This window comes from Plodia interpunctella, chromosome 12 (assembly GCF_027563975.2).
Source record: "Plodia interpunctella isolate USDA-ARS_2022_Savannah chromosome 12, ilPloInte3.2, whole genome shotgun sequence".
Classification (NCBI taxonomy): domain Eukaryota; kingdom Metazoa; phylum Arthropoda; class Insecta; order Lepidoptera; family Pyralidae; genus Plodia; species Plodia interpunctella.
In genome coordinates, this window is record NC_071305.1 from 186,228 (window position 1) to 212,131 (window position 25,904).

The window sequence follows — 25,904 nt, forward strand, 5'->3', positions numbered from 1 at the left end:
GGTATTAAAAATGTTTCAGATCGCACTTCTAAGATTCCTTCCACCACCTTCCTTTTTCTCAAGAACACTGAAGTAATATAATTCCATGGATTTAGTAAGTACTACGAGTACCTACTAATTCCATGAATCATGCATTTCCATTCGACCGGTTTTATCTTAGACCATTCATTAAATGATCTAAGGGTTTTATAAAAAAATATAAAGTGTGTGAAAATTTGAAGATTGTTCACTAGCGCTGCACTCTGATGCGAAAACATCGCAGCAATATCCCTTACACCCTTTAAAGTTTAGTCGAGAAATAAAACAACAGTTAATAAATAAAAAAACAATTTGTTTATTTCAAAGCTGGCATCATATAAGATTGTTCACGGAAGATCACAAATAAATGCAATTTGACACGAGCATAGATTCATTATATCTTTTGCACACTTGGTAAGTCTGTAGATCATTTGAAGATCTTGCCCTGGTTGAAGTTGCGGCCGCGCGCGTCGGCGCCCGACCACGAGAAGTATTGCTGCACCAGCGCCTTGGTGCGCTCGCTGCTGGGGTCCAGCTTCGTCCACGAGTACGACTCGTAGTCGATCTGAAACGATTGTTGGAAATCAACAGGCTTTTCATATGGTGAACAAATTCAAAAATAGAATTCAGATGAAAATACTTATGATATTGAGAATTTATAGATTGAAACATGCAGCTAGATTATTTTAAAATGATTGAAAGTTTATAAGGAAAGTCCATTTAACAACATATTATACTTTAAAAAACTCGTCCATCGAAACATCGAATTGTATTTAAAATAAAACTCATCTCCACATAGATCCAATACTTCAGTATGAGTTTAGTGGAGGTAGCTGTCGAACAAACATAGCCTCCTTTATGAAAATTGCTTGAGTCTGAAACGGTTCTCCGACAATTGTTTCATCTACGATTCGCCGACAGAATAGAGGAGACATTCTGTCGGCGAATCGTTCGTAGATGTTCAAAAAAAAAAAAAAGTTTGCGTATTAAACTAAATTAGTAATATACAAAAAATTAGAGGAACCAATAGAGACCCGTTTACCAGTACTAGGGGGTAAATTATTAATAATCACCGACAAATGTGACTAATTTCTCACATTTATCACGACTTTCGGCAATTATTAATTATTATTAATAATCTACAATTATTAATAATATTCAACTAATCACTCTTACTGTAACATATACGACGCAGGCGAACGCGTGTTCAATAGGTAATGATAAATATTATTTGACTTGTATATTTGAATAAAACTATGAGCCAGTTCGGCTCATCGGACATATTTTTTGGAGCTAAGAATATTCTTTAAAAATAGAAAATATATATGTAGTCCCGCGCGATATTTTTAAAATGAGTGTTACAGTAGTCTGACCTGCCAGTCGGGTGAGAGCGGGAAGGCCAGCTGCTGTCCGCGCCACACCCACACGCCGGAGATGCTGGAGTCGTTGTCCTCTCCGAACAGACAGACGGACGCGAACGCCTGCTTGCGCATCTTGTCCAGCCGCTGGAACATGCCTGCGGATACGGGATACACTATTATAAACCCTAGCTCACTACTACTATATAAACAGTAGCCCATAACACATGTGATGATATCGTATTAATAACGAGGCGACCCCCTGTCACTCTTTGTTCTCTTTGCCGCAGTTCCGAAAATAGTAGTTTGTAGCTTTTTGAGAATTTTCTATACAATATAAAATTGGATATGACAAATTGCCACTGAAGGTGTAATTTCTGAATGCTTTATCTCAGTGTATTCCGCCAGCGGCCCCGGCCGCCCCGCCCTCTCCACGGAAGCGCCATTCAAAAACACTCATCTTTCCCAAACCAGTAAAAAAAAATCCATTAAATGTTATAGTTTGGGCTATGATTTTCCAACCGACCATGTAAACTACATATGTGTCCCTCAGTCGCCTCGTCCGACATCACTGAATGTTCCTGTTCTAGGGCGGGAGCGCACGCTCGAACGTATCGCAGCTATTTATAAGCACTGGCAGACACCCTTTCTGAACCTCTCTGACCATGAATTTGAGTCTGCTTCGTTATGAGACCACAACATGTTTATACATAAAGGCGATTTTGCTGTTCCTCGGACACACAACCAGGAAAAATCAGAATCGAAAATTCCAATATTAAAGCGCGACGTTTAAAAATCCCACGATTTTGACAAACATAAAACAGATAAAAGCTATAACATAGTAGTGACCTGTGATAAGGTTGCAGCTCATGAAGACCTTGGCCAGCTCCTCGGGGTACTTGTACTCTGCGAACCAGATGGAGTAGTGCTCGGGGTCGAACTTCTGCCAGAAGTAGGGCACGGACACGGCCTCGTCCTCGTTGGAGTAGCAGCGCTTGAAGTCGTCCATGTTGAAGGTTCTGGATTTCACATTTGTTATTGTTTTTGTACTATATCATTCGCACGACGTCAAGTAAACCGAAAAACCTGCAAGTTCTGATTGGCTTACCTGACGTGATCATAATGCATGAAAAAGCTTTAAAGTAAATAAATTATATTTTATTTTAAAGTATTAGTTTTTTATTTTATTTTAAAGTATTATACATTATGGGCACAGTTGACGAAACTACCTCTAATTTTGGTGACCACCATTTCAGATTCAGTTAACTTTGACTACAACCTTTATATGTAAAAGCAAAAAACAAATAGGGCTTGTAAGTTTTTATAAAACCTCGTAATTTTAAGTTTTTATGAAAATTCGTCATTTTGGAAGAAAATAAAGCATTAATTGTATTTTAAAAATTGCAACCTTATGCAACACAAAGTAAGCTCTGATAAAATAATGAAATTCTACAAGTACCCTTTAGGCATGGAGTCAAATGGATCCTTAGACTCCTTGGGCTTTTCCTCCTCCAGCAGGTCGTCCTCGGGCTGCGGCTCCTTCTCCTTTTTGGGCTTCGACTCCTTCTTCTCTACCTTTTTCTCTTTCTTGGCATTATCCTAAAATATTCAGAGCAACGTTTGTAAAAATTCACAAATAATTTTTTCCTATTGTCAATGTGAAGTATGCCTACTGCATGTATGATACTACTGATTTCTAGCTAGACTAAATCGACAGCGCGATTGTTGAATGTTCGAGCGATTGAACGCTTCAGTTTTCACGCCTAGGTTATCCTACAAACCAGGATTCGTAATATCCGTCAAACAGGGATAGACTATCGAAATTGTATAACAAGAAGGTTATGGTTATGATAGGAAATGCAAGATTGTTTCTTTGTACATATGCGGTGTCGAGTTAATCAATAACTTTCGCAAAAATTAACACCAAAGTCCAATCCCCCAGATATTATTTTCTTTTTCGTCCATCGTATTTACGAAAAACTCATAATATCTCACTGCGAACGTCACATTTTATTAAAGCTTATGCTCGTTACTGTGTCATGTCAGTTTGTAACTATAAATAAATATGTGAGACATCCTACCTTCTTTTGCAAGTCCTGGAACTTTTTGGGGTCGTAGACGGGCGGCTGCGCCGCGAGCTCCAGCGCGCCGAGCGCGCGGCGCACGGGCGGCTGCGCGGCCAGCGTCGCGAACCAGCGCGTCACGCTGCGCAGCGCCGCGCGCGCGCCCGGCTCCAGCACGTGCTGCACACGACTGCCGTTAGCTCAAGCTCAAGGATTACGCTCGTAATCAAAATGTGTACAGCGAACATTACGGCCTCGTGTCAATGACCTCGACTCGCGCGCGATTTTCAGCTGTGAGGACTATTGTCGACATCTTAAACGTCCAGATAATTCGGTAAATTTTACTTTCATACAAAATTAAATCTCCGTTGCTAAACACGAGGGCGCAGATATGGAGGTACGAATCATTTCTACTTAATGTAATGAGTAATATCAAAACTCGTCGAACAAACCGTGGTGTTTAAGATGTTAGCTTTCTAGAGCTGCCAGGTTGTTATGTAGTTACCTGGAAGGCGTGTATGAGCGTGCAGAAGACGATGATGTCGGCCAGCGTGACGCGCTCGGTGACGAGGAAGGTGCGCGTCAGCAGGTGCGCGTCCAGCGTGCGCAGCGCCGACAGCAGGTCGTTCTTCGCGCGCTCCACGTTCTATAGTGCAGCCAATATAGATTAACAGATCTAAATTTGTGCTGTACATTTAATCATAATCATCATCTGCAGCCCTCTGTGACCCACTGCTGGGCATAGGCCTCCTTCCGTCTCCACCAACCATCTCTTGTCCTGGGCCATCCCTATCCAGTTGTTGCCAGCAATTTCCTTTACATCGTCGACCTATTATTCGTACATTTAATGTATGTACCTATTTCCAAAAAAATAATTTAGGTCAACATAGATATAGTAATTAATTTCCTTCAGTTGCATTAGAATCTCAGAAGAATGTGAAGGAAATCCACCTGTTTGTTGAACTGCATTATGCCAAGATATGGGAACACCCACGCACAAGAAGCAGGTAGCAGCTCGCTGTCAGCCCACGACACCCACTGCCAGATCTGAGCTTGGGTCTTCAGGTCATTGCCACGCAGGGCTGCGTTGGCAACTAAACAAGTAGATATTACATCAACTGACATGAAGTCAATAAAGTCATGATTAAATTTATTTAATAAATATGAACACAAAATCTGTACATCCACATAACCAAGCATCCCAACTAATATTATACATGCAATAGTCTTGATTGAATTGATTTTTACCTCCACACATTATCTACTCAACCAATCTTCTTGAAATTGCACATGTATACATATATAATTAAGAGTATGGAGGACAAAGGGTACCTTTCATCTCATAAAAAACTATGTTCCTGTGGGATTTTCGAAAAACCTGTATTATCTTATAGGTGGAAGGAATAGGCTAGTTGCCTAATATACATGAGAAAAATATAACTTTTTTTAAATATATCAATTTTCAATGTGTATTTCGCATTTAAAGAAATGACATTAAATTTATCCCAAAAATGTTCAAAACTGTCTGTTTTAGTTACCAAACTCGCTCAATTATACTGAGTATCATATTATTACTTAGATTGAAGTTTTAACATTGCGGAATTCCGATGAGCAACAACAAAGATGTTTCGCACGAGATGACGTAACTCTTTATGATTGGTGTTCACTGTCATGTGACTTAATGCCTATATTTTCATAACTACTATTTTCATAACTAACTATCTATCTAATAGAAAATATCAACAATCTTAAATTATATTGAATAAATTGATTTTTCTTTATCTGCCAAAATTAATTTTCAGACACTTTAATTTATCCCATTTGTTTTAAGTGGATACATGCCTATTTTAAACAAACAAGAAAGGAATTTTGGACATTCTTGTCATAAGGGGCTGAAATAGGGGTTGCAAGTTTATATGAAACTTCACCATTTTTTAATTTATTTATATTTGTGGTTAGTATATGAGAGTGAATCAATGGGGACGGGCGACATAGCTTTTTTAACTACACCTTGGCAAATAACTTTAGATAGGCCCACACTTTGCTATAAAAATTTTGTATTTACCTAAGTGATATTCACGCTGGTGAAACCGTGGGCAAAATCTAGTTACAGCACATTGAATTTGACAAGGAAATAATGTTTCCTACTCTTCCAGAACCAGAATCCAGTGCAATCACTGTTTTAAGCAGTTTCCAGCATTGTTCATGAACAACATCTGTCTTTGTGAAACTTTTAGGTTCTATTCTAACCTGAAAAAACCGGCGCTAAAAGTTCAAAAGGTCGCACTCACCGTAGTAGGCTATGGCATTGCTTTCCGTCAGCAAAACCTTTCCATCGGCACTCTCAAACGCAGGTACCTAACATAAATACCAAAAATTACACGTCATCCAAAATTTAATTTATAACACAAGACAACTAGAACTCTTTAAATTACACTCACTTTTCCGGTGGGGAACTTCTTCAGAAAGTCTTCTGATTTGTTAGTTTCCCCGAATACAAAGTTGGGGGCTACTTTGACGTCGGCCCCAGAATACTGTGCGGCGATAAGCGCCTTGTAGGCGCGGAAATTTTCCGGATAAGTGTATAGTACCTACGAAAAATAATCACCATTATAATCACAACATTTTGTATTCGACGACTTTTGACAATCACTTCACTAATTACACTTTGATTGATAAGATTTTCATAAATTAATTTTCACCTACCCCGGCAGCCATGGTTCGGTCCACAAATTTCGGAAGAAAGAGGGGAGAAGAGGTGAGGAGGGGGAGAACGAAAGTGAATCAATGTCAGAAAACTGTCAAATTTAACAACTGACAGTTTAGCATAGCAAAAGAAATAGGTGGTTAGCTATTTTATACCTATTCGTGCTGGCGGTGATCCACGAACGAGCAAAGACCGACGACATGCCGCCGTGCCAATCGGTTAGTCAGAAGTTCTGGCATCATCCATTCAATAGTCACACACAGTCAATGTTTGGACAGACAGAGCATTTTGTACTATAAAGCGCGGCTGCACACATTAGGTTTCTGAACACAGAAACCTAATCAGGAATCCGAATTCGGAAACCTAAATGCTCTCTTTTCATCACAGATGAAAACATTACTCATACAAAATGTTCACACCACCGCACATGTTCCTTCTTTTATCCGAACGGAAAAAACATAACTTTCGGTTTGGGAAGTTGCCGCTTACGTATGTAATGTTTTTATCTGTGCTTACCTATATTTTGGCTCGGCCGTCGCGCATCCCGCCAGAGTACAGCACTGTATGTTAGGTACACAAAAGCTTTGCCGCCTTTTGCTATGTCGATTAAAACGTTTGTAGCGGGAGTTAGGTGATAATGCTCGACCGCCACAAAGGGAAGATATTCCCGTTGTCATGTCGGAGTGTCATGTCGGAGGTTGTATTTATGCTTTATGCGTTTGGTCGGCTTTTTACATCTGCGCCGTTGTGCATGTGGCGTGGTAGATGTCGCCACATTACTCCCCCCCCAAGACCGGAGGTCTGATGAAGTCTTGATTTGCAGTCTGAGTAAGTCTCGTTTGCCATGTTACTCGATATCCCAGTGAGTTGGGATGCGTAGGTTGAGCTCGTAGTCTGCGGTGAGTCGAGACTGTCGTGAGCGGAATGTGACTTGTTGGCACCTACATGGCTGCCACGGCGGTGAGTGCGCGCGTCCAGACGTGGGCTGCAGGGTGCGTCGGCGTCGGTGAAGTCGAAGAGAGTTGCGGGTGCCAGAACCAGGAAGCACGTTGCGTCGACTGCGATGGTCCTGTAGATGCCCTTGAAGATGAGTGATGGCTTGCTGCTGAGAGTGACCGCTTGCTGCTGACTTGAGACCAATGAGGGTATGAGGAGTGATGGTGAAGATTGGAGAGTATGACGTTGGCGATGGCTGCTTAAATCACAACGTGATGACGGCGAAGGTTGCTTTCAATCACGTCAGGGTCACCACTGTAGCGGGAGCTAGGTTCTATTTTCTCGACCGCCACAAAGGGAAGATCTTCCGGCCAGACTAGGTGTTGCCCTTGGGGAACCGCACGGCTCCGACGGTGTCATGTCGGAAGTTATGTTCATGCTTTATGCGTTTGGTCGACTTTTTACATTTGCGCCGTTGTGCATGTGGCGTGGTAGATGTCGCACACGTTTATTTTAGATTACCTTATTAATGGGAATAACATAATAAGTCTGTGCATGTCGTGTATGGAGTGCCTAACAAAACGTAAATTCTGGTACCTCATTGGTACCTACCTCAAATTTTTATATAGTCTGTGCGCAATGCTTGTTGTCTTGTCTGCTTGCTTGTGTCTTTATTTAGATCGATGGTACAATGGTGATTGCTGTGTGATATCCTTGTGATTGATTTCTAGTGTTCTCAGCAATTGCATTGTATTTATATTGATAAACTATCAAATAAATTAAAAGACAAAATGGTGAGTATTACCTATGATTGTTACAAACCTATCATGTTCGCTTTATCTACCTATCGGATGATCTTAGCTCGGAACTGTAACTATTTCCCGGGCGAAAATGAATTCCCTTCGATGATCACAAGTATCTCGTTAGATTGTTTCTAACACGATTGTTATCTTCTTATAAACTACCTACATTATTATCTTGTTTCATTTTCAGGGTAACGAAAACTCAATCCCTATGGAACTCTGTTCAAACTGTAAGTAGGAACAGATTCGTCTCTCTATTGCAATAATCTTCTTTTCTTTACTAATCCTAATCATAAAGGAATCTAATTGCTTAGTATCTACTTGCCTTGAAGTATCATTACTTATATAAGCATTATATTCAGCTTGTTTGAAATCAGGCAAAATCAGAGCCAAGTGTATATTTTATGTCCTAAGTTACCGAGGCCGACAGCTTCCCACTATCTGTGTACTGTGTTTACCTTGCGTATGCCTATCTGCCTCTTCAGTTCCCTTTTTCATGAGTGTGAAGCGGAAGCTGCAGTGAGCGTATAGGTATACCGTAGAGAAACATGTGGGTGCTAACCAAGCGTAACCAAAGGTTTGTTTTCAGCGCGTGTTAACTGCATTGATTTTAAGGTGGAGAACTGTGAGTGTCGTAGTGCCGCGCGCTCGGGTGTTCATCTCCATGTTAGCATAGCACGTACACTGTCCACTCCAGAACAATTTTTAAACTTGTGTCAGCTTCCTAATATATAGGAAGATTTGTTATTCTAATCAGAAATTATATTGATATGTTTTGTTTGACAAATATCATGAGACAAAACTTATGAAAATATTCTTGGTTATCTGACCCAGATCTATATATCTATGGCTCACAGAATTTTATATAATATTTATATACAGATTTTATTTTGAGCTTTTTATGGCTATACTGGCTTACACCAATCTTCTATTTGTGTATCACATGTATCTCTAGTGTGAATGTGTTGTCCAATGAAAATCCTGCATAATTCCTCTGCTGCAAAATGAAGTGTTGACAAAAATTGTTCTGGATGAACATATTGCATAACAGAATCCATATTTTGTTTGGTTAGTGCATCCCGTGTCACTTCTGCCTTAGTGGATATAATGTCATTAGAGATGCTATGAATGTTCAATAAATAGAATGCTATGAGCTGTCACTCGGGTGTGTGGAATCTATGCGAAGTGGAAAGGTCAGCATGATTTTCAGACTGTTTCTCAATTTGAGATAAGTTTTTAAAATCTTTCCCTTTCATTTTCATTAATTTTTTAGTAGGTATAGATTGCTACTCAGTGTAAATTTTAGCTTAGATCTTTAGGGTACCATAGAAACTGTAATTTAGGATAGATTGACTTGATTGATTGATTGATTGATTGATTGATTGATTGATTGATTGATTGATTGATTGATTGATTGATTGATTGATTGATTGATTGATTGTATAATATTTATCAAATTAACAATAAAAATAATGTTCATGGATAAAAATTTAGAATATATTTTAGTGGCTACCTATTGTTTGTGGTCTTCTTGATTTACTGTTATTGTGATTTGAGTGAGTTTACAAAAAAAAATTATTTATGTCACATAGGACTTTTTTCTCACATAACTTACTGAACCTGTAATTTTTAACTTTAATTTCCATAAGAGTCGTACCTTGTTAGACATATTTTTTCACACTTTTCAAACAAGTTTAGTCTGCTCATTATGTTCTTGCAATGGGCGTGACGTGTTGTTTTTATCAGCGGTGATAGCGCGCAGTTATTTTTGGAACAATGGTGTGATGCTGACCTTTCTAGTTGCTTGGTGCGGGCGTCTGCGCTGCTGAAGGTGCGGTGTTACGTTTGTTGATGATTATTGTGTCGAGTTACTTTTTGTAGGAACTAGACCTGTTAGGGAGATCTGACAGCCAACAATAGCTACAATGTCCCTAACACGCATTCCAGCTGCAAGAGAGATGAGGACGCCTGTTGGGTATTACAATTGAATATTCGAGCATAAGACCATGACATGACTAGCTACACTGTAGTTATGCTACAGTCAAGTTCAAACTTGATTGCCAACCACCCACAAACATAAATTAAACATAAGGATATTATCCTTATCAACATACAATATATTAAAGCTTTGCACGATCGTCAACTGTCGCCAAAGTTAGCGCAAAGGAAAAAATATTCTACAAAATGTAAAACATCGATAAATAAGTAACTCACACTAAACACTCCATTTTTTTAACAAGTTAGAAAGTCTGTGCTGTGCTCACTCGCACGTAGGCCGATTAGGAGATTTGCATATATTTCCATAATTCAGAGACAGATCATATCGGCAGTTGGCAGTCATTTCATTAGGCAAAGCGGGTCCATTATATTCTTGAATATAATGGGCCTTTTATATTTGTATTCGTCTTGATCTTGACGCAAATTATCATATATCTGACATAAACGTAACACTGCCAACCAAATTAATTTACAGCTAGTTTCTATATCTAAGGCATTGGGAAAAACGGACAATGACTCCATACAAGTAAGATTTATTCCAAATGTTGCTGTGACGCTCGCACAAGCGAATGAGTGCAGCAGAAGGTAGGTCATTGTCCGTCATCGTCTCCAGCCTAGAAGCAGACTACCAATAGATGTTTGCACAATGAGGGACGTTAGTTTCGCGCTGTACTTTACTTCAAAGGCGCCTGGTTTCTGTATAAATAAAGTCGCTTTGTGCACTCGACCTGTATACTTGCTTTGTATGTTATTCTAGAATAGACAGGTGAAACGTTGTTTTTTCTCGAATAACTAACATCGATGTTGTCCAACTAAATTTTATATTTAGACGTTAGATTAATGTTTCGGGACTGTTTTAAATGGTGTCAATTTTATATGTAGGAATTTGACTTTAGATGGAATTTGACTTTTTAATATAGGCTTTAAATTATGACATGGCTTTTCTTTTTGACATAAATGTGTTTTACGTCATCTCTTGAAATATATTTTATTAATTCAAAACTTATAAATGTTGTATGTTTACTGTAATACTTTTTTTAGTTCCATAATTTTTATTTTTTCATTGGAAAGTGGTACATACATACATATATTAATGAGTACTTACTTTACCATGTCTTTGATATTGTCGAATGATGCGCTGATCATAGTTCCGGTACGAACCTCGATCGGGTTTATCAACATTAGATTGACATCTCGTGTGTGTCACCAGCTTATAGTCTCCGCAGTTGCCTACATGCAAGGGTTTGTTCCAGAACTCATAAACTTAATGTTAGTCCGTTCGTTACATTTAACACAGCATGTTATGTCTTACATAAATGGAGTAATGTAGCAGATATCACTGTTTAGTAAGAGAAAATTCTGAAAGATTTCTCTATGCTTGTTAGCTAGTTTTGAAACAAGCCCATTTGCAAGTGTTTCACGTTGAGTTTACAATTTTCTCTCGTTATTATTTGCCTGTGGTGGCATTTTCTAGAACAAATATTAAGCAAGTTGTGTGTGCGCAGCTGCGTCTTAGGCGACATTAAGAACGAATACCTCACTCACTGGAGTGGGTACATGTTGGTAGCACGCGAGTATCGCTAGCGACCACGACGATTCGAACGGACTGTATTAATATTACCTATTGCTATAAGGTTTAAACTGCAGAATACAAAAAATAAAGAACTTGCATATAAAATATATCAGAATATAACGAAAATTAACATCCTTGCAGTGTTATATTATTATAGTCCAAGGGCATAGCCTCCAGTCGTCGTTATGTAGACCTAGGTTAATAGAGGGTTCACCGGACATGTATTAGTATTGGTGGCTAAAGTCAAAGACTGACCCCATTTAGTAGTTTCAACAACGGTCATATGTTCACTTCTACTAACCGATAGTCAACCTTAAAAACAGATTTGATTGGCAACAGAGTCACAGCAGTACATACATTAGCATTGAACGAATAAGTCCGCTGAAGCCTGTAAGCCTTAGCTAGCCATCTACGCCTAGCAGCAGCCGTGTCTGACGCTCGTTCTCCGCAGTCGACGCGGACGAGATCCGCCGCCTGGGCAAACGATTCCGCAAGCTGGACCTGGACAACTCCGGCGCGCTGTCCATCGACGAGTTCATGTCCTTGCCCGAGCTCCAGCAGAACCCGCTCGTCCAGCGCGTCATCGATATATTCGATGCTGATGGCAATGGAGAGGTGAGTGTCATTAGCTTAACAATGTTTTCACGTCACTATGTAGGCACGATAGGTAAGACAAATACTTGGTATGATTCAAAAATCTAGTATTATAAAATTGTTAATAAATTACTTTATATTTAGGGTTCCGTAGCCAAATGGCAAAAACGGAACCCTTATAGATTCGTCTTGTTTGTCTGTCTGGCCGTCCGTTATATGGTACGGTATAGGTAATATAATTGAATATGGAAAGTTATGCATATGAATAGTTCCCGGTCTTTGGACAAGGAAAACAATAAGGATACAAGTTTGTATGTATATCAAACGCCGTTGCGTTTTATGGCTTGCTTTATGTTGCTTTATGAACCTATATACATCCCATTTTTTTTATCTTCTTTACATTTTAAGACAACATTTCATTTCATAAAGTCATATAAAACACATAGGTATGTTTAAAGTCATATATTATTGTACTTATGTCATTAGAATACAAATACAATTATTAATCAAGTACCCCGTAGGGTATCTGGTGCAAAGGTGCCTAAAATACTGGCATTGCCACACTGTATTGCGATGGCCGTTTTTCTTTTAGGATTGTATTAAATTTCATTATAATGTTTTTAATCAGTTTTAATCATATCAGGAAACATCTAGTTTTTTCTGAAAAATGTCGTCACGGGTAGAGATGAATAAACGATTTTAATCTCCTCAACTAATCTGGGCCACTTGAGGATGGCGCTGTCTGATCGAGAACGCGGTGGTTCCAGGTGGACTTCAAGGAATTCATTCAGGGCGTGTCGCAGTTCAGCGTGAAGGGCGACAAGTTGTCCAAACTGCGGTTCGCGTTTCGCATCTACGACATGGACAATGACGGTTTCATCTCCAACGGGGAGCTCTTCCAGGTGGGAGTTTCCGAATGCCCATCTTGACTTTACATCCTTACCCAACATTTCATGGGCAATGGGAAGGTTTTCCATTTTTTTTTCTGCTGATGTTAGACTCAAGCCGAAAATGCTTTAACTTTAAATAAATGAAATATTAAAATATGCATAAAATAAAAATGCATATTCTCCTTCTTTTTCTTCCTATTTTTCCTTTAACTTAATGTTGAATTACAATTGTCATTTAATTTATTCCGCAGGTTCTTAAAATGATGGTGGGTAACAACTTAAAAGACACACAGCTTCAACAGATCGTGGATAAGACGATCTTGTTTGCGGACAAAGACGAGGACGGCAAGATATCCTTCGAGGAGTTCTGCAATGTGGTTGGCAACACTGACATCCACAAAAAGATGGTGGTGGACGTGTAGAGCGCCCTCTCTCTCCCCCGCCGTCTCTTTCGCTCTAGCTAGAACACTATTCAAATTGTGTCGGTTATCCGTCGGGCGCTCAGCTTTTATTTGATTCGGTTGGATGCGGTTGTATAGAGATCGACTATTGGATGGCGTGTTCAATATTGTGGATGATAGACGAAGGCGATAGAAGTAGGTATGTGTTTACATTCCCGTTACAGTTTTCTTATAAGAAATCGATATCAAACCATTTTGACACTTACGCCTTTAATCGTAATCTCTATTATTTTAGTAAACTTCTATTCGTTTTGTTGAAAAAAAAAGCTAAAAGTAGTACTTAATTTTAATGCTAAATTTCAACTAAATATACTCGTACCTACTTATAGTATTTCATAATATGGAACTCGCTTCTTCAATAGCATTTAATATCACATCTCAATGCGAAAACTGACACGAGTTTTCGTAAATAACCGCCCGTAAGTTTGTTTCGCGTCGTGCCTTTTGAAGTGCCAACAACAGGCGAACATAGCCGTACGAACAAAATGTCGGCTTGACTCATTCGAGTCACGTATAGTCTTATTTGTTTGCATTAACATGAGCTCGTAATATTCTAAGTTGTATCGACGAAAGATTTAAGCTTTTAAATAATCTCAATAATTTAGTGCCATAACAGTAGTTGTGATATTTACCCCTTTTTTTTTTCGATGAAAATAATAATGTCGCAGTATTCGTAAATCTTTTATCCACCCTCGAATATTCTCGAGATCGTTGTATTTGTTACACATTCTTTAAATGAATAATTTTTGGAAGATTGAGAAAGATGAATTAAAAAAAAATACTTTTCTTCATGAATTAATTAAAACCATGTTTAATAAAGCAGTATTGAATGGTCTCCATTAAAGGCCACACCTTTAAAGTTCAGTCGAAAGAAATGGTAGCACGAATTTGGTCTGGTCTGAGCGCCCGGCGGGCCCGGCCGCTATCTATCGTAACTCGTTAACATATTATATAAACTCTTCTTATAGTATACATTTACATATTATATCGTAGTTATACATTATTAGAAAACTTTTATCGTAGCCAAATCAAGTGTAGAGTTTTATTTTATTTTTATTATTATTTTGTTGCGGTAATTTTTAGTCCATATTGTTATTTAGTATTTTATTTATACACGTTTAGTTTTAATCCGTCAGTGGGCTGGTGCGGACGTGTGATGCCGCCTCTTTAGAATTTTATTTAAAATATTTAAGTACCAAGTTTTAATATTTTTCTGTATCTTATATAAAAATTTGTCTGGCATGCAATAGGAAGGCAGGCCGTGTCCTCTGATGCCAGAAAGATGGAAAAATAATAATATTTCTTTAAATACCTTGGGACCCGGTGCATGGCTAGTCAACTTAGCTTCGTATTTCGATTGATTTATTAAAGCTCAGTCAAAATAACTTAAGAAGCGCTGGTCGCTAAAGACAAGAGATAGAAGAGAGAATTATGTGGTTTATATTTGATTCGCTATTTCTGTCGGCATTAAGACGTTTTTTTAAATGTATTTCTGAAAAAAAAAATTGTTAATTTTAGTGATATTTTCGAGGTGGCATCGCCTTCCGCTGTCCTTGTTCCACGCTGGCTGTGACCAGTGACGTCACCAGCGCTACGTCGCTGTGACGTCACCGATTACGCCAGCCAACCTTCGCGCTTGTATTTGTCAAACTAACAATGTAAAAACTAAAAATGTAATTAGTCCAGTAATGCTTTGTTTTGAGGCTGGGATTAGTCTGATGGGTGTTTCGCACGAAATACTTAATTTTTTATTGTCAGTATTTTCTTCACTTATAAAAGACCCTTCACGATACCTTTTGCGTTTAACGTCCACAAATGCGAAATATTCCGCTTAGACTCGTCCTCAGTCCGTCGCACACTATTTTTGAGAAGTGACAGTAGCGTGCATCGTCCTCTGCAAATAAAAATGTATTAAAAGTTCTATTTTTCCCCTGGGTGATGGAATCATCAGATAATATCCGGCATATCTTAATATGAAAAGCTTTTTGTAATAATTACCAACTAATATCATTATAAGAAATATCGACCGTTCCAAATATTTGTAAGTCTCGGTTTAGATTTTCAGTAATGAAATTAATTGCCTAAAGCCATACTAATATTACGACCTGTTGTTTCCATCAACCACGACTGACACTTCCTCTCCCGGCCACCCATCCTGACACCATCCCTTCCCCCAGGTGCTGACCGCTGTCAAGTGACCGGCCCACTCCACCCCTCGTTAGATAGTCCAGACTATTGTACAAATATACGTTAACCTAAGTCACTCGGTGTTGTTTTGTGTAAAATACTTATCGTTTTAATTGTATCAAATGTTTTAACTATTGGAAGGAAGCGGGCGCGCCGTCTGAACGGCAGTGTTATATCATTAGGGACACGAATCTTCCGATTAGTTGATGTAGTTTTTCTGTATAGAGTTTTATAATTTATGAATATTTTCTTCGTCTGTGTCGTGTTTAGGTAGAGGTGCTTCCCGATCGCCATCGCCGGCCGTCGATCGAAATTATCTCAAGTAACTACTTTAAAACTTTCGCGTTGCATAATTATATACTAAAGAACAGGTATTAAACGGGCACATACCTTTTTTATTTCCCAGACGTTTCGGATTTTCTTAGTAACAAGGTCCGTGGTCACTGGGCAACTGACTCAGCAAGCTACGGCGGCGACGTCTGTCCGGTAGAATCTTCTTCTACCGCCATATTCTTTCTCCGCCAAGTACCGTCACAATACATACGGAATAAGGTCACTGAGTGTGTATATGTGACGGTACTGGGCGGAGAAACAATATGGCGGTAGATTGCTGAATGAGTCGCCCGGTGACCACGGACTACGAAATAAAAAAGTACGTCTAGGAAATAAAAAAGGTATGTGCGCGTTTAGTACCTGTTCTTTAATAGGTATATAATTTCCTCAAGTTTTAAAAATTACATGTAAAACATCGAGCAAGAGGTATTAGGTTCTTAATATGACATTGATAGATGAAATCTTTAAAACGGAATATTTACGATAGGATTGCGGGCGATGGCGAGTGGCCGCAGTGCCGTTAGACCGATCGTTCATGAAGTTACGGCGCACCTCACGATACTTCGGTAGAAGCACGAGAGTTGATGGATCTAGTCACAGCTGTTGTGAATGCAATACGCGATGTGTGCGCCTCGCCGCGGCCCGCCGCTCCCGGGTGGCTTCGCGAGATTCCCTACCAATTACGTTTATTTTTTGAAGGTCTGAGGTCCTGCTATCCTATATATGCAAAGAGAGATAACAGTGACGCTTGCTATTTGTCAGTATGCATACAGAAGACGATGCGTGATAACTTTGTCAACGCATGACTAGGAATTTACACCACTTATCTCAGTTGTTCTTTGTAATACGTAACGTAATTGGGGAAAGAAGGGAAATCTAGAATGGTACGAGTGATGCGACGAGAGAATTAAAACCTAATATATAAGAAAATATTGTCTAAATTCCCTAAAATTCTGTCGTCGTTTTACTAAAATGGGAAGCCATTTTGAAGCGAGGCTGTCGGCCCCGGCTTTCGCCACGACACGCTACGCTGGGTATCGTTCACAGCTTTAACTAAATGAATGTTAATTATAGCAATATGCAATTTTAAAGCCTTACTTCGGGAGACACCGTCTTCCCGCGTACTCTAAGAAGACACTATTATATCGGATTTTTATATACTTCTTCATTTGTTGAGTGCAATGTTATGTATGTGTGTTAGACTAAGATAGATACACATTTTTTTTCTAAGCATTCTCTTTATATCTTATCTCTACCTATTGTCCCAGAGCTGTTTGTATTATTTAGTACACAAAGATCTGAACCAACATCTTTGGATTACACAGAGCGGTCGCGCAAGACTTATTGAGAATATAGAGATTATACTTGTACTGTTGTAATCACAGAAGTGGCCAGAAGTTTATATAGTATGTACCATCTTGCAACGTCAAGTTATATGGGGCTCTGAATCCTAAGATGCACAGTTTATTTTCGCTTGACTTTGTAAGACGGCACGCGGCGTGGCTACGTCGAGGACTACGTTGTAACCGAGTTAGTGACCACTTCCGAGAACGTTATATACGTACGGACGTCCTTTTGGTAGAACAAATCATAGTTTACGTAATGTTATCTTTGCAGAGATTACCTTGTGTGGAGACTTGTGTATGGAAGTCAGTTTAAAACTAGATCATGTGTCTCCGCTTGTTGACTACACAATTCATTTATTAGGTATTAAGTTTTGTAAGATATGTTCAATCAGATCTATTACATTAGTATATTTTTTGATAATTCTGTTTTACTATATTCTGTTCGAAAATTGAGCAAATAGTTATTTCTACTCTTTTTCAACAATTCAAATGGCAATAAGAATGACTTTCTTTAAAGCATTTTTCATATTGTAATGAGGAAAAAATATTTTAAAAATTTGAAACTTATGATTTTGTTTGAGAATTCAGTGTTAAAAAATAAAAAGTGGTATAATACTTGTAGTATTTTAGGTTTCCTTCCACAGCTCTGGGAGCTATTGTTCGTCCAGTCATAGTGTCATGTGAGTTGGCGTCCGCCTGTACTACCAGGGCTGCCAACACTTCATCCATTTGTTCCCATCAGTAGGTAGCGTGTCCTAATTAAGTCTATTCTAAAGTGATTCATAAGTTTTATTAAATTTTAAATTTCAGTGAATGCTGTAGTTATTATTTTTCCAATGTATTTTCCTACCTAAAGCGTGGAAAAGATATACATATTGAAACAAGGTTTGATTTGTTGATAGGTTGATTTGATTTGTTGATAGGTATAATCAATTGATAAAATGAAAAAATCTGACCTGTTGGTTTATGAGCTAGATAGAAAGTCACTCCTGACGATTTTGTCCAGTAGTTTTTGAGTTTATTCATTACAAACAAAAAATACAATCTTTTCTGTTTATAATATTAGTAGGGACAAAGCTCTTTAAATTCAAATAATATCAGATACACATAGAAAACAGAAATAAATACAAAATATAATAAATCATAATTTTATTAAATCTACTTAGGTACTACTAATTATTTACAGCTAAACAAATCTTGTGGCTATTGCTAGTAGTTTAGTATAATCAGCACCCTTTGAGTGAGTGCGTTCTTTGAGGATTGTACGGAGTATTGTAGGGATAGGCACATGTATCCTGGTGCCCAACGGCGTTCCGTTGTCGTCGATCAAAACTACATTGTTGCTGTCAAACTTTGGAACTTTCACCTTCTGTGTTTGTTTCATGCCAACCAGAATTCCCTTCTTTTTCTGCCCCTTGATAGCTACCATGACTCTGTCACCGATGAATCCGACACCTGAAATTGTAATTTTTAAATGAGATCATAAATTTGTATTGCAGTTGAAAGGTTACATTCGGTAGGTTAGAGCAAGTTGGGGTCAACACATTATCTAAGTATTTATTCAAAACTGGTGCATTATTGTTGATGTTGTTAATTAATAAATACACATTTTTTGCCTAGAAAACAGAGGAATACTCACGTTTTTTATTATAAACACAAATAACTTTAGGCGGTTTGCCCTCGGCCATCGCTCGTTTGCCAATTTCAGAGTTATCTACAACTCGTAGCCGAGTTAATAGTCTTACTTCGCTCAGGGCAGCTGTGGTGTGGAATCCACATGATAAATTTGTTGTGGTTAGCTTGCTCAAGATCGTTTTAAACATAATTTAAAAAAATAAATTTTCAGGTTAGTTTACAGGCACAGTTCTTTATTATTAATTACCAGTTGTCAGTTATGTCAACGTCAGGTAACTGTCAGTCAGTTCTAGTGTTGCCCATTGATTTATAAGCGCGCGGCTCTGGTGGTGGTGTTGCCACTTGAAGTCAACTATTTGTTTTAAATACAGTTTGAAATAAAATAGTTTTGTGTAGGTACCCACATGATAGCGATAGTATCGATACTTAGGTATATAATTTTGACAGTTGGTGGTGTCGTCGGTATTCCATATTGATTTTCAAATTCAATACTTACCTACCGCCTTTTCACCGCCGACAAGGTCAGAAAATTTTAAAAATATGTATAATCTAGGTAAAATAGATCATAATGATAATTCATGTAACAATGCAGCTGGATATGTTATACGAAGATTTAAAGTTGGTTGGAAAGTCCATTTACACAAGATATGAAATTATCAGTAAGTATAATTAAATTCGAAGAGTTTATTCATTTTATCAATTTAAAGTTATACCTAGTTGAAAAGTCCATGTTCAAAATCTTTTAAATTAGGTATATCTAAGAACAAAATCAATCATCATAAAAATCTAAAATTTTGTTACAACTTTTATTAAGAAGTAATCACCATAAATGTACCTACTAATATTTGATCTAACCTAACAGTTGATCAATCATATCTTTCTTTGCGAACATTTTAGCCAGTTGTGACCTCACTTGTTGTTCGCGTCATTTAGTATGGAGCGTTTGGAAGAGTCCAAAATGTGTGATTTTATTTTGGTCATATCTTTGGAATCATTGTTATTATCATAGTGGGTATTTTTTTCAAACTTTGCGCAGAACACGTTCTAAGTGAAATTCTACTGGAATTTCACACATAAGCAACCTAATTGTTTATGCTATACATGTAGTTTATGTTGTATTTATTTATTTATAAGTACTAGATGTTGCCCGGGGCTTCGCTTTCGTGGGAATTTTGCAATAACATGTAGGCTATAGCAATCTTGGATAGGTAGGTAATGTACCTTTCTAATGGTGAAAGAATTATAGAAATGTATTTAAGTAGTAGTTTCGGAGATTACCCGCCTCAAACATACGTTCTCACAAACGCTTACCTCATAATAATAGTATAAGTAGATAATGTTAATATTATGTATTTCGGTACTAAACTATGAACTACTAATTTACTACTAATAGGTAAGTAGTAAATTAGTGGATTAACCTAAACATTATTATAATAACGTAGGTACAAGTTACAGTTGTCTGTAACTTAGTAGTTTTCAATTTTACTCTTCCCGCGTCTTCTCCACATCACTCTCTCTCATGTCGTTTTTAGGGATTTTTCTACCAGTCCGACTGTTAGAAAAAACCTTAGTTTTTTAAAAAAATTTTTTGTCATAAAGTTAAAGAAAGAAATAAAATAAATAAGTATTGAATGATTTATTCCGAAATTTATAAACCTTCATAGTAACTTTTTCACTTCAACTAAATGAAACTTCTCAAGCATACAAATTTAATTACCAATTAAATTATGTTGTTTGTTACGTTATGTTAGGAATATTATGTCGAGGCAGTAAGTCCCTACTTCCAGGGTGGTTTGTCTAGATTTTTAGGGTTCTGCAAATAAAAAGGTAAAAGCCGGAATGTATAGGATCGCTTTGTTGTTGGAGGTGTGGTGGATATGTTACGGCTAAAACCGAAGTGCGCCTACATCTAAGTTTGGCCGGGGTTATAGTCTTAAATTACACTTCACCTGCACAAAGGTGTAAGGTGTACAACTAGACCTACAACTACCTATCTAGTCTTTGTTGGTCAAACAACGAAGACTTGGTAGGTATAGGTATAGGTATGGATGCTTTCTTTAATAAATATTGATAATATGCGTTTCTCGTTTCAAATTAGACTTTACTGTAAATTGTACCGGTTTTAGCTGCCGATTGCCGAGATGCTTACGCGGAGTACGGGCAGAGATACCTACTATCTTGCGAGGGCCCTTCTTGCTTAAATGCAGTAAGTACATTTTTCTACATGAAGGGACAGTCTTTAGTCCAATTAAAAATATTTTTTGAATTTGCGTCCCTTCCCGGTTTCGCTCGGGTACAAACATTATAAATGATATACCTAAACCTTCCTCAAGAATCACACTATTGGTAAAAACCGCATGAAACTCCTTGCAGTAGTTTTTGTGTTTATCGCCAACAGACAAACAGACACACGCCGTAGAGGACTTTGTTTCATAATATGTAAGGAATGGACTACTGGCTACTATATAAGTACTATCATTGTTTACTATCCAAATAGGACTAAAGATAATTAGCCCTATTTGGATATCCTGAACTTGGGTGTTAGCGACGCCGAACCATTTTGTGTCATGAGACAATTAAAGACAATCCAAATTGTTATTAGTGTTGATTTAGGTCAGTCATGTAATTATAAAATGGAGATGGTCTTGCCTTGAGAAATCGTATTTCATATATATTTATTACCAGTACGCGATCAGTCATAAAATGTATCCGGTGCTATCCTAAACCATTGACCATGCACTTTATGTGTTATCATCATCATCATATCGAGTGTGTTATTGCTAACATTGGCGTCAGATTTTATTCAAGTCGCCTAAAGGCATCTGACATGAATTTTTCGACTACTTACCACCATCGAGTGGCAGGTAGTCGCATACAGCATGCATAAAGGATAGTTGTGATTGATCCCTTAGGTACATATGTGTTTGTTCTTTTAAAATTACATTTTTACTATATTAATTCTTACACCGAAATTTTATTGAGTTTCTTAGCCGTAATATTTTCCATTGTCCGTCATAAAATATTAGTGAGACTAATAGATCTGAAGTTTGTAGGTCCAGTTTGTTGCCATAAATTTAAAAATTAAAAATATAAATTTATATAAATTTGTCGCTTTATATAATATAGGTTACATCACAACTGTTTCCACTTTCCATACCTACACATATCCAAACTTTTGCTCATATAGGTGTTACATTTTTTAAACACAAAAAATAGCATGACAAAATTCTTTATCAACATAACAGCCTTAACAATAAATAATCTAGAGACAAAGCGGTTACCCGAAACTCAGATGACTACTCGCGCTCTACGATACGAAAACAAATATTATAAGTATATTTCACTAAGGCGTATTGTGAAAGAAGTGACAGGACGAGCCATAGAATAGACTAGCGGGTTTCAAAGTGTAATGGATACGCGGCGGGCGGGAGGGGGTGTTTGGACAGAGGCACAAAACGCCGGATGCCAAACCAAAATGAACCATTATCCAACCTTTGAGGTGTCACCTTAATGACGTAAATCGAGACGCACTCTTTTGTTTTGTTTCCGATAGTCTTATTGGGTTACCGCCTTTAATCACGCGGTAACGATCGCTCAATCAGTAAAATACGCACCTCGTCTGTGCTGTGGCCCCGATTGTGTAATCAATAGTCCTTTGATTTGGAAGAAGGAGGTAATCGAATCTCGAGGAAATCGGCTAACCTCCGACACTCTTTTGATAATTGTGGTTTCTTTTTTTGTTTTTCTCAGTTCAGATATACTTGCTAGGTTTTATGTTGCTCTGATTGCAATCACTATAACGTGGGTTCCTTCTTGTAAGAGATCTTCGAAAAAACATAGGATTTTTTTTATTTTTAAGGGATTCTTCTTATGCCGGCTATGTATTATCGCGATACAGTTTGCGAACTTTGGCAGATTCGGTATACATTTCTCTTTTTTTATTGTGGTAAATAAAAGCTGTCATAAGTACAAACACAATTTCCAATTTCAATGAGCCCGCCGAGCGGGTGTGCCCGGCATTAGGTCTAACAAACCTTTAACTTTTTTAGAGTCCCAATTCCACCAATACGTTCGCTATCTAGCGAGTTTTATTTTTGGTTACAACAGGTTGTAACTAATTTGAACAGTTATATTATATGTATAGTTATGAGCCAGACTGTGACCCAAGAACGTGTACACACGACATGACGTGGTATTCTATCTACTTCTACAAATATTGTGAGGATGTGTGTTTGTAGGTATGTTTGTTACTCTCTCACACAAAATCGACAGGACAAATTGCTATGAAATTTGGTATACCACATAGTATGAAATAACACATAGGGTATCTTTTATCCCGAAATTCCTACGGGAGCGAAGCCCCGGGAGGAAGGTAGTAAAACATAGTTCCACAAAATAACAAAGTGACAAGCAAAAAAATATTTTTTTTATATAGAGGTACAGTTTTTATTTAAAACCATGGTAAAAATTAAAACTAAAATAAGTTAAAGGTAATAACATATCAAAGATCAGAGATATCCTTGAGACTTCTCCTGAGTGTCATTGTTGGCTACAAACTTTCTGGTACACCCCGCCTCAGCTTACAAACTGTATTTGTGATCTTGATTGTTTAAGTGGAACGTTAGTTATTAACATTTTGTTTCAAGCTTTTAATTACAAGCTATTGTGTAAGTTGCAATGTGATGTTTGTTGGAAATTTGGAACTCTATGATCTGATATTTTGTATAAGTACCTACACGTTTAGTTTGGTTAACAATCCTTTATTACGATTCAAGCCTTAGGGGCATATAGACAATACTCTTACTTTTATTATACGCCTTATGCATGACCAGATGGAGCACCCATGATCGTCTCCCAACGAGGGTCTTTCAATGGTTTATTGCATGGACATAATATTTTGGCACGCGTTAACTGTAACACATTCCATCTTCACATCACGACCCCAACGACTTGTCTCATCTTTTCGTTATTAGATAGCTTGTCATGATCAAAATTAAGACACTGACTTTTCTTCATAGTAGTGCCCCAGCCCCACCTGCAGTAGGAAGTACTACATTTATTTATACGTAGGCTGCATGAGGGAACGCACTGAGACGCGACGCAATTTTTTGCCGCCATTTTGAAAAAGGTGGCGAATCAAATAATGGAGAAATAATTTAATCAAATGCAGTTCGCGCCCTTTTGGCTCCTAACTCAGCGCGTTTAGGTGCAAAGTGGCGCGCTCTCACGAAGGGGTGGTAAAAAAACTGTGTGGTTGTATCGTGTGTGCAGCCGCCTTAATAGGTCCGCCCCCTGCCCCCGAGACTTTGCACCCACAAATTGAAATGAAATTGCATAATTCGCTCGCAACCGTCGGGCGCCGTTTTTTGCGCCTAACGAAGTCCATTTAAGAACCATTCCCGCCCGAGGCGTCCTATTTTGCATGAATTTGCGGAGAAAATAACGCAAACGACGTAATTGTGCACAATATTTGCAGGGAAGATTTGGAAAATACTTACAGCAATGTTTCCAAGGCATTATTATGTAAAAAGTGGCGGAGTCTTTAGTAATTAAGGCCTATTGTTTTCGTTTTAGACGAACAGGTACTTAATAAGTACTTAGGAACGGTGGATATTAACGATATTTTTGGCATAGTATTCAGATAGTACGGTGTGTGTAATACAGGTTCCTCTGGATGTCTACCTGCTACAGGCACCAGTTCTCCGCAATAGATTTGTGTGACTATAAAAGACATGAAAAATTATATTTATTACAAAATAATACTTAATAATTTTATTAGAAAGAGCTTTTTGAATTTGATTGCTCGATTGCACTCAAAAATTCAGCGTTTAATACAAAGTGTACAAAACGCGTGTGCTCGTACTGCTTCAATGTTCCTCCACGAGTCACAACTCTCCATTTTATAATAAAGCTTCTATGCTCAATATGGACTTAAGGAGGCAACTCCAAACATCAGACTAGTCTGATGTTTGGAGTAATGAAGTTCAAAAAATCAGTGTATTTATTTAGCGAGCTGAGTCTTTTTGATAACCACCATATAACACTGTTCGTCCCTTGTTAGCAATACGGCATCGATCACTCACTTTCAGGGGAGTTTCCGCTATCAGGCAACGAAATGTTGGAATGACATACCGCCGCCAGTAAGGCAGCTAAGTTCCTAACTGACACATTTAAATCTCATTAAAAATCTTTTCTGCTGCAAAAACAAAAAAATTGGTATTCCAAAGGATTTCCCCTTAGAATTGCTGTAGGATTGTTTCTTATTGTTCTAGAGTTTAGTGTTGGTTACTTATGGATATGTTGATTTTCTAAGTTATTAGTTTAAGACATATTTACTTTTCACTTTACAAACTCACAATAACATCTTCTTGTTAAGTTTATGATAAGCACTCGCACCTACAATGTTGGCAACAACTGAAGATCAGTATTTCTATACTTTTTGCCTTGCTGCAGCACATTTATTTGTTTAATTTTATGCTTTTTTATTTGCTATTGTTTTAGACTTGTCTGTTATTTCTTTGATGCCTGTGACAAATCAAATAAACGATATCTGTCTATCTAATTCTAGTTGAGACCTAAAACTAGCTGAAACATTTGCTTATCACTCGACCGGCATCAACAAAAAGAAAAAAAAACCGGTTCGACACAAGTGATATTTGTTTGAGAGTTTGAAACAATAATTACTATGTACTTATTTTTCGTTTTTATTACAAACAAACAGACATGAGACAGAATCTTTATTTTGCTACGGCTCAAAATACATACAATGTTATTATTTCTAAAACATGGGATTACATGCACTATCAATAGTGCGAAATATTTGCATAATAAATTGCCCATACAAATGTATTAACTTATTTTAATTATTTTTTTTTCCAAGGTTTTAAGATTGTGTCGTTTTAGGTCTTTGCTTGTTAATTTTTGACTAAACTTTAATTTTTAGCGTGATTTAAAAAAAATAATATGCACAATTGATGACAGCATTTGAACTTCAAAGGCAAA

General features: G+C 37.7%; 3 protein-coding genes across 5 annotated transcripts; 1 reads left to right on the plus strand and 2 right to left on the minus strand.

Annotated features, from left to right (window-relative positions):
* Window positions 1-310: 310 nt before the first annotated feature.
* On the minus strand, window positions 311-6,265 carry eEF1gamma (eukaryotic translation elongation factor 1 gamma). The gene is made up of 10 exons (XM_053752247.1): window positions 6,146-6,265; window positions 5,881-6,030; window positions 5,731-5,797; window positions 4,391-4,533; window positions 3,945-4,085; window positions 3,458-3,619; window positions 2,836-2,975; window positions 2,226-2,395; window positions 1,392-1,534; window positions 311-583 (listed from the first exon to the last, which is right to left on the minus strand). Exons 1-10 carry the CDS (start codon window positions 6,155-6,157, stop codon window positions 446-448), a joined length of 1,266 nt encoding a protein of 421 aa, XP_053608222.1. The 5' UTR covers window positions 6,158-6,265; the 3' UTR covers window positions 311-445.
* Window positions 6,266-7,703: 1,438 nt separating this feature from the next.
* On the plus strand, window positions 7,704-18,081 carry LOC128674022 (calcineurin subunit B type 2). Of its 3 annotated transcripts, XM_053752249.2 has the most exons (7): window positions 7,704-7,876; window positions 8,076-8,115; window positions 8,475-8,510; window positions 11,908-12,071; window positions 12,818-12,952; window positions 13,192-13,317; window positions 15,579-18,081. In XM_053752249.2, exons 1-7 carry the CDS (start codon window positions 7,874-7,876, stop codon window positions 15,597-15,599), a joined length of 525 nt encoding a protein of 174 aa, XP_053608224.1. In that variant the 5' UTR covers window positions 7,704-7,873; the 3' UTR covers window positions 15,600-18,081. The 3 variants fall into 3 exon arrangements, with proteins under 3 accessions (XP_053608224.1, XP_053608223.1, XP_053608225.1); XM_053752248.2 differs by having other exon boundaries at window positions 7,706-7,876; window positions 13,192-18,081; XM_053752250.2 differs by lacking the exon at window positions 8,475-8,510 and having other exon boundaries at window positions 7,708-7,876; window positions 13,192-18,081.
* A 320-nt stretch (window positions 18,082-18,401) lies between these two features.
* Window positions 18,402-19,167, minus strand: mRpL14 (mitochondrial ribosomal protein L14). The gene is made up of 2 exons (XM_053752536.1): window positions 18,907-19,167; window positions 18,402-18,722 (listed from the first exon to the last, which is right to left on the minus strand). Exons 1-2 carry the CDS (start codon window positions 19,088-19,090, stop codon window positions 18,454-18,456), a joined length of 453 nt encoding a protein of 150 aa, XP_053608511.1. The 5' UTR covers window positions 19,091-19,167; the 3' UTR covers window positions 18,402-18,453.
* Window positions 19,168-25,904: the final 6,737 nt, after the last annotated feature.